The sequence below is a fragment of the Amblyomma americanum genome, chromosome 2 (genome assembly GCF_052857255.1).
Source record: "Amblyomma americanum isolate KBUSLIRL-KWMA chromosome 2, ASM5285725v1, whole genome shotgun sequence".
NCBI lineage: Eukaryota > Metazoa > Arthropoda > Arachnida > Ixodida > Ixodidae > Amblyomma > Amblyomma americanum.
Window position 1 is genome coordinate 3894324 of NC_135498.1, and position 12456 is coordinate 3906779.

The following is a 12456-nucleotide window of genomic DNA, read 5'->3' on the forward strand; positions in this document are numbered from 1 at the left end:
AAATATATAATTAACCAGTGATCCAAACTCACGGTTTACCACGGGACATATACTATGCCTAGACTCGTAGCTTGACAGTAGCGAAACAGACTAAGTCCCGCTTTGACCTTCTCTGATCTTGAAGTTCAGAGCACCAGCCCAGGTCGTTTTCCGAAGTTTTACTGCGGCGACAGAGTTCACGCTCTAAAAAAACAAACACAGACAAAGTCAGAGGCAGTACTAAATCAGGAGCACAAACTAAAACACCTTATCATGTGACTTAAATGTCTGCAGTACCGAGCTCGCCTGAAGGCTTTGTTTACGTCAGTATTCCCCATTCACACACTTCTAAGAAGAAACCATTCTCTTCATGAACGTTACTTTCGGCATTCTCAATGTTTTTCTTGCAATTTTTCAAAGATTTTGTGCACTCCTGGAGCGCAGAGCTGGCCCAAAAACACTCGCTTCGCTGACTGCTGCGGTCGGCCGGCGGGCGCCGAGGAGAAAAAGCGTGTCGTGCGCAGAGCTCGCAGCCGCCGCGCGAGGAGAATCGAGGAGGAAAGCGCAGTGCGGAGGAGAGTGTCGCTACTTTCAAATTATCAAGGGGCTTTAATAACAAGCAGCTTGTAGCAGCCCTCTCTTGTGTGGCACCGGGAACCCGGATAGCGCACGCCACCTGGCGAAAACAATAAAGACGGCACCTCGCCGTGGCTTGTGCAGCCACGGCTCGCGAGCCACGGCTGACAGTTCTGTTCTGATGTCGGTTCGCAGCAGTGGTCTTGTTCCTTCGCTCCTGAGGCGTTAAGCCTACATTGGTGACCTAGGACGAGCAATGACCGATCCCGCAGCATTCACGGAACAGGACTCATGTCCGCAGGATGTCTCGTCACTGCAGGTTTGCCTCCCACCTTTCTGGCCCCAGAACCTGCAAGTTTGGTTCCACCAGATTGAGGCGCAATTTTGCCTTTCCCGCATCAGCACTACCATGTCGCCTCGAGCCTTCTTCCTGACGTTGCCGGTGAGCTCTCCGACGTTCTCTCTGCCCCATGGGTGCTACACCATATCAGCACCTGAAAACCAAGGTGCTGGAGAGATTTATGCCATCAGAACGCACCCACCTCCAGCAGCTCCTTGCCGAGGAAGACCTTGGCGACCGGCGCTCTTCCCAGCTTCTGCACCAGATGCGACAGCTTCTCGGGGAGCGCGATATCCCCAACCACTCGGCGCTGATTCGAGAGCTTTTCCTCCAATGCCTTCCCCAGCCCATCCGCCCCGTCCTTGCGGCGGCTGGTGACGTCACCCTCGACCGCCTGGCTGAGCTCGCCGACAATGTTCATGTGGCTACCTCCCCGTCCGTCACTGCTGTTTTGCCGCCTACAGACCCGGCGATTTCGCACCTTGAGGCACGTCTCGATGAGCTGGCCATCTTAGTCGCCGCACTCCGCAGCCCACCCCAAGAGACCCGGCCTCCTCGTCTCGATCATCGCGCTCTTTTGCACCCACGTCAAGCTCGGAGTCCCAGCCCTCCGTCTCTCTGCTGTTACCACCGGTGTTTTCAACACCGGGCCACGAAGTGTACACCGCCCTGTTCGTGGCCGGGGCAATGTCCGCCGGGATCACTAACGGCGACGTGTGGTCCCGCCAGTCATCCGAGCCGCCTATTTATGGTAACTGACAAGTTCTCCGGCACCTGGTTCCTTATGGACACGGGCGCGGAAATCAGCGTGGTTCCACTGAGTAAGGCTGATCGTTCCAAGTCATCAGGGCAGTCGCTCCGTGCTGCCAACGCCTCCTCGTCTATCGCCACGAACGGACTACGATCTCTTACCCTCGACTTTGGGCTTCGCCGCACTTTTCGATGGGTCTTCGTCATCGCAGACATGATCGTCACCCGATCATTGGCTCCGACTTCCTCTCATATTTCGACTTGGACGTCAGCGTGCGGCATCGTCGCCTTACTGACGGTCTGACTCATCTCTCCATCTTGGGAGTCTTGTCCGACCTTGCTCCCATGGGCATCCGCACACTGATACCTTCCTCTAAGTTTGAAAAAGTGTTGGCGGATTTCCCGGAGCTTAGCAAGCCATGCAACCTCACTCAGGCACCTAAACATACGGTGACACACCACATCGTCATCCGGGGTCCACTCGCAGCTGCTCGACCGCACCGCTTGTTTGGAGACCGTCTAGCTATCGCCAAACGTGAGTTCGACCACATGCTGCAGCTCGGCATTATCCGCCCGTCGCCCAGCATGTGGGCGTCTCCGCTGCATCTAGTGCCCAAGCGTGATCCCGGAGACTGGCGTCCCTGTGGCGACTATCGGGCGTTGAATGCCAAGACTGTCCACGACAGCTATCCGCTACCCCACATCCAGGACCTTACGTCGCGTCTCGCCGGCTGCACCATTTTCAGCAAAGTTGACCTGGTTAAGGCGTATCACCAAATTCCCATCGAACCTGCCGACATACCTAAGACTGCCATCACGGCACCCTTTGGTTTGTTTGAGCACGTGCGGATGCCTTAAGGACTACGCAATTCGGCTCAAACCTTCCAGCGGTTCTTGGCTGAGGTCACGCGGGGCCCATCGACTGTATGCGCGTACCTTGATGATGTCCTCATCGCCAGCCCTATGCCTGACGATCATGAGCAACACCTACGTGCTTTGTTCAAGCGTCTACAGCAGTACGGCCTGATTGTGAACGCCTCCAAGTGCGTTTTTGGTGCATCGGAGCTCAAGTTTTTGGGTCATCACATATCCTCAGAGGGTATCCGCCCTTTCGCGTCCCACGTCCAGACCATCGAGAATTATGCCCAGCCTTCAACACTGCGCCACTTACGACAATTCCTGGGGCTGGTTAATTTTTCCAGGCACTTTATCCCGCACTGTGCAGAGCTGCTTCGCCCGCTCACCGACCTCCTCTGGTCAACCGCTGGCCTGTCCTCCGCCATTTCTTGGTCATCAGAAGCCCAGGCCGCCTTTACTGCCACAAAGCAAGCAGCCGCGAACGCCGCGCTTCTCGTCCATCCGCGCAGCAATGCCCCTACGAGATTGATGGTGGATGCCTCCAGCGTGGCCGTCGGAGCCGTCTTACAGCAGTACATTAACTCCGAGTGGAGACCATTGTCTTTTAACTCTTGGAAGCTACTTCCTGCTGAGACCCGCTACAGCGTCATCATACAGCACTTTCGGCATTTTGTAGAAGGATGCCAGTTTCACATGCTGAACAATCATAAGCCATTGGCATATATGTTCCGCACCAACTCATCGAATCTGGAGTAGCATGCCAGGCCGACAACCAGGCAGACATCTCCTATTCCATTAAAGTTAATTTTTTTCCTTCCTTCCAGCTCATCGAAATACGTGTCACGCGAACTCCGTCAGCTCGCTTCTCTCTCGGAGTTTACTACTGACATACGCCATGTGAAAGTTGCCACCAACACCGCCGCTGATGCCCTCTCTCGTATAGCCGCGGTAGCCACTCCATCTCCCACCATCGACAGGGCCGCATTTTATTCTGCCCTGCAGAATGACCATGACCTCGTCGCTTTTCGAGAGAACCCTCGTTCTCTCCGACTACGGCTTGTGCCGCATCCCTGCTCGCCTGAGCTCTTGTGGTGCGATGTGTCAACAGACCTTCCCCGCCCTTTTGTTCCAGCTTCACTACGTCGCCCCATCTTCCATTCTCTACATGACATATGCCACCTAAGCATTCGGGCTACTCAGCGCCTTCTCACCCAGCGCTATGTTTGGCTCGGCATCAATGCTGATGTGCGCGCTTGGACGCGCCTGTGTCTGCCCTGCCAGACGACCAAGGTCGGTCGTCACACCAAGACGCCTTCCCAAGCCTTCCTACCACCTGGCCGTCGTTTCGACCATGTACATCTCGACATCATGGGCCCTCTACCCGTGTCTCGAGGCTACCGTTATATCCTGACCATGGTCGACCGCTTCACTTGGCCGGAGGAAGTCCCCATTCCTGACATCACCGCAGAGACTGTTTCCCGCGCCTTCATTTCTGCGTGGGTATCTCGATTTGGTTGTCCTGGCACCGTGACAACCGACCGTGGGTGCCAGTTTAAGTCCTCCCTGTTTGCTTCCCTTAATCACATTCTCGGCACCAGGCATTGCCGTACCACTGCTTATCACCCGTGTGCCAAAGGCATGGTGGAACGCCTTCACCGCCAATTGAAGGCCGCCCTAGCTGCCCGCCTCAGTTGCGCCACCTGGATCGATTCCTTGCCCCTTGTGCTTCTTGGTCTCAGGGCCGTCATCCGGGAAGACTTGCAGTGCTCAGCTGCAGAGCTGGTGTATGGCAGTGCTATGTGTCTTCCAGAAGACTTCTCTACATCCCAGCAGCTCCTAGCCCAGCCCCAAGAATTCCTTCGACGCCTACTGGACTGCGTGAAAGACCTCCGGCCTACTCCACCAAGTCCGTCCCGCCACCATACCATTTTCGTGCACCCTGACCTGGCCACTTCGACCCACGTTTTTGTGCGCCGCGACGCTGTCTGAGCTCCACTAACATCGGCCTACGACGGACCTTTCCGCATTCTTCGCCGCACCCCGAAAACCGGCACCCACCTGCAGAACGGCCTTGAAGAGACCGTCGGCCTAGATTGCCTTAAGCCGGCTTACAGGGAGACTGCACTGGAAAGTCTCGCAGCGCTGCCTGACCTAGTGCTCCAGTGCCAGCGCTGGCCCTTCGTCTGTTTCGACTTCCAGTCTAGGCGGGGGTAAAGTTACTGGAACGGGAAAAGTACCGCAACCAGCCGCCATATTTGGTCCAGCGCCGCTTCCTGTGCACGCTTATCTCGGCCCATAAGAGCAAGTGCTACGTAATGCTCCGGATTATCTGTGTGCCGGCGGCCGCGAGAAAGAAGCGAGCGGACCATTTATGGCGGGGAATGACCGCGTCACCGCAGAGAACGAATCGGGAACGCGCGCGCGCTGGCCGGCCGGCGCGGCGGCGAGAGAAAACGAATGCGGTACTTTTCCCGTTCCAGTGACTTTAGGCGGGGGGGCCCTGTAGCGCCCTCTCTTGGGTGGCGCCGGGAATTCGGATAGCGCACGCCACCCGGAGAAGACAATAAAGACGGCACCTGGCCGTGGCTCGTGCAGCCACGGCTGGCAGTTCTGTTCTGGAGTCGGTTCGCAGCAGTGGTCTTGTTCCTTCCCTCCTGAGGCGTTAAGCCTACAAGCTCTTTCCACTCCCTTGTCTGCTAAGACCATCAAGTTATAGGTATAGGGAAATTACTATTTGCTCTGTTTGGTCGAATACACTTTTGCCAAGCATTTCGCCCCAGAAAAGCTGAAGCACCAGGCCTGAGAGTCCTTGCACCCGTTAGAAAACCAGTGGGCACCTGGTGGCACTAGAATCACACCGTAGAAAACGAGACTGGTGGCACCTATGTATGAGCCTCCGAGATCGAGCATGAAGGCAGGGTTTTCGTGGATTTGCCCGAGTCCTGCCGCATTGTTCAGCCTTAAAGGCCATGTACACACAAATAGACTGAGTCAAGGCACTGAACCCTTCACCTCCATCATACTTTTCATGGAAGGATGAAGCACAGCATTGTGGGGTTTATAGGCGAGATATAAATACGTATTTCCTGTTTAATCGCGGCTGACACAGTTCAAAGCTGCCCGGACCGCACCCCATGATAGCGTATGCTACCGAATGCACGGTGACCATGGCGGGCCTTGCTCTGAGGGAAACAAAGGAACGACACTCTGGCTGACACAAACAAGGCATTTGTTGCTACAGCAGCAATAACGCCAGCTAGCAAGAAAACACGGTAAGGAATCGAGGTCGCCCGACTCACAAGCAAGGTTACAAGCGAATATTCGTTTGTCCACACTATGGCAAGGGGAAACTCCAAAGCCGGATGGGACTAGATGCGGGAGAACGTTCTCCCCGCCACTTTCTTGCCCCGATGGCGAAGAGCGGAGCATGCGCCGAACGGTCCGTACGTGCTAACGATCCCAGCCTAAGAGAGAGTGTCGTCTTCCCCGCGCGCGTGCTTGGCAGTGATGCTGCACATGCGCTTATGTCGCTGTGACCCCCCGTTAGTTACGGTAACTAACAGGGATAGTCATGGAGTGTGCCCCTCCTCGAGGCGAGGCTGCTGCAGGGTGAATCGCAGGAAAGCAAACCAAAGGGGACATCGTGGGCCGTTCTTGGAACATTCATTGAAGAGAGAGAGATAGAGAGAAAAACTTTATTGACGTCTCTTAAGAGATTGGCGGTTCGGTCTTCATCTTCATCGCTGTTGACGCTTGACCTCTTTCAGCAAGGTTGGGCCCCTATTTCAGGGCTCCACTGAGCCTAGCTGCTTCGCTTGCGTGCTGCACTAGTGCCCTTTGGGCAGTGAGCTCGCAGCTGTTGAGCCAGCTCTCCCATTGCTCCGCTCTCGGGGTTTTGTGTTGGTGGAATGTGTAGTTGCGTTCGCACTCCCAGGTGATATGGTATAGCGTGGGGGTTGCCCCGCACCACGGGCATGTGTCCCTGAATTGTGTAGGACACATTTTGTGTAGGATGTGTAAGTTAAAGAAAGTTCCCGTTTGCAGCCTCCGCCAACTAGGTGCTTCTTGCTGTGTTAGAGAATTATGCGGAGGAGAGTATGTACTCCTTCTTCCTCTGTGAAAATTCAATATCTCCGGATATCCGATCTCAACGGTATAGTGGTGACCCAGGGTTTGTGGCTGCTGAGCTCGGTACGTGATCTCGTGAGTTAGGCTATCCGCCTTTTCGTTATCTTCTATTCCCGTGTGTGCTGGAATCCAGATTATCCTGTGGGTTGTGTTGTGTTTGAGATGCCCTACTTTACGGAGGATATTTAGGGCGGCTCTGCAGATTCTACCCTTCGTGTAGTTTCTGCATGCTTCTTTTGAGTCCGTAAGGATGTATAGTGACTTGTTTCTCCGGTAGCCTTCAGCCGCCGCCAGCGCCACGGCGACCTCCTCCGCCTCAGCTACCCTATAGCTTCCGGTGGTTGTGCAGGTAATCAGCTTGCCCGTGTTGTCTACCACTACGGCTGCTGCTCTAATGCATGTTGAATTCCTGTTCCACGGGTATAATGTTGCGTCCGTGTACACCGTGTTTTCGAGCTTGGCTAGATGCTGTTCTACGTAATCTGCCCGCACCTGTCTCCTGGCCGCGTGGAGATTCGGATCCATGTTTTTCGGTATAGGGCTGACCTGGAGGGTCTTACGGATGTCGTCGGTTACGTCAGCAGATCGATCGAGGCGTCCACTCATGCCTCGACCTAACCTCGTCAGGAGCGCTCTTCCTATGGCCGTGTCTGTGAGTCTATTTGTGCTCCAAGCTGCGCTTCCACCAGCTCGCTGAAGGTGTTGCTGATCCCCAGCTGTAGCAGCTTTTCGTTCGGTGTGTTCTTCGGTAGGTGGAGTGCCGTCTTGTAGGCCTTCCTTAGGATTGTTTCTACTTGTTCCCTTTCACCCTTGTTCATGGGGTGGTACGGGAGCGAGTAGGTCACCCGGCTGACTATTAGGCTTCTGACGAGTTTCAGCGTGTCGTCTTCTTTCATCCCATATCTCCTTTGGGAGACTCTGGTTATCATGCGACTCAGCTGCTCCGCTGCCTTGTTGAGCAGTCAAATCAAGTGGCTACATTTTCTGCTCCCCTGCAGCCACATTCCCAAAACTCTTATTGTGTCCCTTTCTGGAATGGTTTGCCCCTCCAGCTTCACCTCGAGTGCTGCCTTGGTGGGGTGCCTTCCTACTCTCAAGTGTTTTGGATTTCTCCGTAGAGCAGGCTAGTCCTCTCTTCTTTACATACTCTTCTACACAGTTTGCCGTCTCCTGTAGCCTCTCTTGTTTTTCTCCCAGGACCCTTGGTTCACCCAAACCGTGATGTCGTCTGCATACATCGCGTGTTGAATGCCTTGGATTTGAAGAAAAATACGGCGGGCCTTATTCGAACCTTCTGCATTATTTGAAAACTATTCAGAAAGTTGAGAATGTGTTCGATTTGTTTTGAATAATTTTGAAAATACAACGTTTGATTCATTAAAATAATCAAATAGAAGGATATTCGATTTACGATTTGAAATTTTTGAATATTCGTACACCCCCTACTTTGCGCCATAAATATGATCATCGTCATCTGAAATAGGTCCTGGAATTTGAAGATGAAGCTCTATTGAAGATGAAGCTCTATAGCAACATTTTTTTCTTCCCTCTGGTAGGGCCTAAGTGGCTAAAATTGATAACCTTTTGGCCCACATGAAATAGTTCAGTCATTTTTATGTGTTGTACAAAACTTCTGAGTGTGAAATGTGCAGTGCTGAAGTGAGAATGATCCAAGTTGTTTATTTTCGTAAACTGTTCTACTGATTCCTGCCATCAATATAACGAAGTATTATTGTTGGCAGTACTAGCTCATTTATTCGACTTCCATTAATTCGGAAATGAGGCTACGAACTGCCAGCTTGGTCCCGGCCAACACCCATGCAAGTCTGTTTCATCGGACGCTTGCTAGTTGCCAGCTTGGTCCCAGCCAACACCCATGCAAGTCTGCTGCATCAAACGCTTGCTAGTTGCCAGCTTGGTCCCGGCCAACACTGCTGCAAGTCTATTGCATCGGACGCTTGCTAGTTGCCAGCTTGGTCCCGGCCAACACCCATGCAAGTCTGCTGCATCAGACGCTTGCTAGTTCCTACGCCACCAGACTTGCACGGGTTAATTGAAGGCGTCCAGGTATGACAGGCGCAGTAAGAGATCATCGTAGTAGCCCTACTTAAAACCGACTTCCATGCTGCAGAATTGTTCACGCACCTCTGACATGCAGGCTACGGCAGGCGTGATGACGACGAAGAGCAGGTTGACTGTTTAGTTTCGGTTTCTCTTTTCTGAGCTTTGTGCCAGCTCGCAGTGATGGTGTCTCAACCAGCCAGCATCAGCCTGCTAACCGAACCCGTCTTAACACCGTTTCGGATGCCGAGTGGTATGTTCTTTTTTTTCGCTTCCATCCGCGTGGTTCCATTCCTCCAGTGCGCCAAAACTGCACGCTCATCACGTGTCATTGCGTACGGTGAAGCCTCCTCATATGGGACGGTGCCACTTATTATGAGTGTGGTGCAGTAGTGGTGGAGCCCCACCGTGTTGCACTGTGAAGGGTGTGGGGGGCCCTTATGGTTTCGGAGCAGTTCTGCTTCGTTGGTCCCGACAGTATGCGTGCAATAAAGCACTGATGGAAACGTAACAATAGTCATTGCCACGCTATTCTCATCTCAAAATCAGGCAACCATTGCCCTGTATTTCATCAAATAAATTTACCATGGTGCAAGCTGTTCTTGACAGTTTTTCTGGGTCATTCAATAATTTGTACTTTTGGATAATTTGAACATTTTTTTCCTGGTTCCATGAAGTTTTAACTAATGTTCCCAGTTTGGAATATCAATGCTTCTGAATTGACCAGCTTTCTATATTTTGTGCATTTCAGAGGTTAAAGCAAAATTTAAATGTCACCAATGTTGAAATTCTCACTTGCTGTGTTATAATTATTGAATTTAATTCCAATTTATGCCGACAACAGCAGCACAGATTTGTGCTTATGTGCACTTAAAATTTTTGGCTACTATGGTAGAGCTACCAAGTGTTTTAAATGTTTGACTACTACGTATTCAGTCTGTCAGCTATGCTGGAGGTATCTGAAATGACACTCAATATCTGATCCATTTTTTTGCATCTGGGCTGTTTTGTTTGAGTCTATACAGGGCAGTTACAATATTTTGCAGTTTTTCTTGACTAGGCTTGGAGAAAGTGTGCCAGTTTCTGTCTTTGCTGGCTTGGTTCTGATCCCTACTTCACAGGCTTTCAAGGAAGTGTCCTGCATTGAACTCTGCCATCATGATGGAAGAATCAAGGAAGCGCTTCTCCCTGTTCTTAGAAGACACTGCGATTTCTCTGCAGGAAATCACGTGTGTTGTCGATGACCTTCTGGGCAGCTAACATCGCCTGCAGGCTATATGTATTTGAAGTAATAAAGCTTATTTTGCCATGCTCTGATGATATAATAGCTCAGGATGCGAACACAGTTTTAGACTTGCTATATACTTGCACAGACCAAGTTTGTTAGCAGGGCCTTGAGCTTAAATTCACATTGGAAAGTCGCTTTGTGACTGGTTTTAGCCAGTTCTTTGAGGTCACTCACTACTTTTTTGGGGCCCCGGGATCATAACAAATTGGTTGAAATCAGTCGTTTAAGGTGCACTTGCATGACGGGTGGAATCACAGGTGTCGAGGATGAACTGCGCATCACGTGGCTTGACGTCACGGATTCAGGCATACCAACTCGTGTCTGCAGGCGACGTAGACTGGAAAATGAGGCTGCTTTTTTGCTTTTAGATATGCGGCTTCCATTCATTGTGTGAATGCTTTCAGCATGCAGATGGTCCCCTGGCTTGTTGGGACACAGGGTATCTAGCGACCTGGAAAACCTGGAATTGTCGGAAATTTTGTGCACCTGAAGAAATAGGGGAATCATCTGGGATACTGTCAAAAAGTTGGAAAAATCAGGAAAATTAAGTGGCTGAAATTAAAACAATGGTTTGATGTGAATTACAATGCTACACTCTAAACATGAAAGGACTAAAAGGGAGTAAGTTGTCCTCTAGTGCCGCCCATTTTAAAGACACGGTATTCTGCCCAATCCGTTGTGGGGACCTGCCCTGCAGCCCCCTGAGTTTGCTTTTCCGCGAGGCACCGTGCAGCGGCAGTCTCACCTCGAGGCTGAGCGCATTCCCTTGTCAGTTACATTAACTGGCAAGAGAGGGTGCCAGCATCGCTGCGCGCGAGACTGCCAAAGCCCGCGCGCGGGAGAGGGGGCATGGGGGGCTTCGGCTGGGATCGTCGGCGCGGGCGGACGTGTCGCTCGCGGCTCCGCTCTTCGCCGGCGGGGCGAGGAAGCGACGGGGAGACAGGCTCCCGTACTCGTCCCGTCCGGCCGTCGGAGTATATATCCCTTGCCCTAGCGCGGGCGAACATTCGCTCGGAACCTTGCTGGTGAGTCGGACGACCTTGATTCATTAGCGTACCTTGTTGCTAGCTGGCGTTATTGTTGCTGTAGCAATAAATGCCTGTTTGTGTCAGTCAATGTGTCGTTCCTTTGTTCCCTCAGAGCAAGGTCCGCCGTGGTCGGCGAGCGCTCGGTAGCGTACGCGATCACGGGGTGGGGTCCGGGCGGCTTTGAACTGTGTCAGCCGCAATTGAGTGGGGAGAAGTACTTATCTCCCCAATTCAACCACCACACCGTGGAGTACATTTCTGTCATTAAAAATATGGAATACTTACGGTTGGCAGAAGAAACAAATTCCCTCTCCTAACATGCGGAGTTCTAGTAGTTAAACAAGAATTTAGCCGAGGTTTTAATCTCCTCTATTTGCTAACCTCTGGTGCCGTGGTTAAAAGCCTCCCATTCCTGTGTGCATCAAGTTACTATGTGTTCCAGTGGGAATATACCATTGCTGCCAAAAGTAAGCATTCTGTATATTTAGTGATCAAAATCTAATCTGGAACTTGAGCAGCTTACCCTAAAAGGGAGTGCACTAGAGGACAGCTTACTCCTACTTTACTCCCATATAGAGCTTTTCATTTACAGTGTACAGCGATCGCCCAGCATGCTATTCGTGCACATTGGCATGACATGCGTGGAAATCGTTGGCATCAAAATCTATGCCGTCAGATTCGTTGCTCTGGAAACATGGCTCTGTGGTCTGTGCTAACTTCTAAGCTATGCAGAAACAAAAACAAATATAGGCGAGTTGCTCTCTAGTTTGAGGTGTGACGGCAAGGTCATCCATAGCTGCTACTTTTTGTGAAAAATCTTCTTGTGCTAGTGCTTGTCCCACAGCAAAGCTGCTGTAGGCGTCCGAGTGAGCGTGCAGTGCCCTGTTGAAAGGCTGAAAGAATGTGTGCATTCATTCTTTTTCGTTGCTGTGTTCTGTGGAAGCACATTTCTCTATTTATTTAAACCATCTGTTTTGATTTCTCAACTGCTTGAGATAACTCGATAATTTTTATTACTCTTATCCACTTCAAGACCAAAAACTTGATATTTGCACACCTTTACTGGAAACATAAGATGCTAAGAAAAATAGGAAGAGGGCAGCCGCCTTTATGAAAGAGTGGGAAGAGAAATAATGGTTACATCATAAGTCAGATTGAATATATACTTCCTTCAGGGAGGAGAAATCTCTCTTAAGGGGAGACGTGGGTCTTGAAATGATCAAAAAATGCGAAAATTTCAATTCTGAAAAAATGGCATATTCAAGTTCTATACCCTCTAAAGTACCTGCCCAAGAAGTTTCAAGGCCTACTTTGACCTCCACTCAGTAAAAAATTATATATTTCGCGCCTACAAAGAGTGGATATGGCGATTACGGAGCGAAATGCGGCAGAACTTGACACCCATCGCTTACCACGACCACGTCCCCAATGCCCGCCATCTTAGTTTT

At 51.3% G+C, this 12456-nt stretch overlaps 2 protein-coding genes across 7 annotated transcripts in view; one reads left to right on the forward strand and one right to left on the reverse strand.

Annotated features, from left to right (window-relative positions):
- The window catches only part of LOC144120434 (putative RNA polymerase II subunit B1 CTD phosphatase Rpap2), a 32506-nt gene extending 22489 nt beyond the window's left edge, over positions 1 to 10017 (forward strand). For 5 of the 6 annotated variants that reach the window (XM_077652820.1, XM_077652816.1, XM_077652817.1 and 2 more), the window contains one exon: positions 9814 to 10017. In XM_077652820.1, coding sequence (XP_077508946.1) covers positions 9814 to 9952 — 139 coding nt within the window. In that variant the 3' untranslated portion in view covers positions 9953 to 10017. The other variant, XM_077652818.1, reaches the window with a different exon arrangement.
- The window catches only part of LOC144120435 (uncharacterized protein C16orf52 homolog B), a 32751-nt gene that overhangs the window by 9061 nt on the left and 11234 nt on the right, over positions 1 to 12456 (reverse strand). The gene's annotated exons all lie outside the window — the stretch shown is intronic.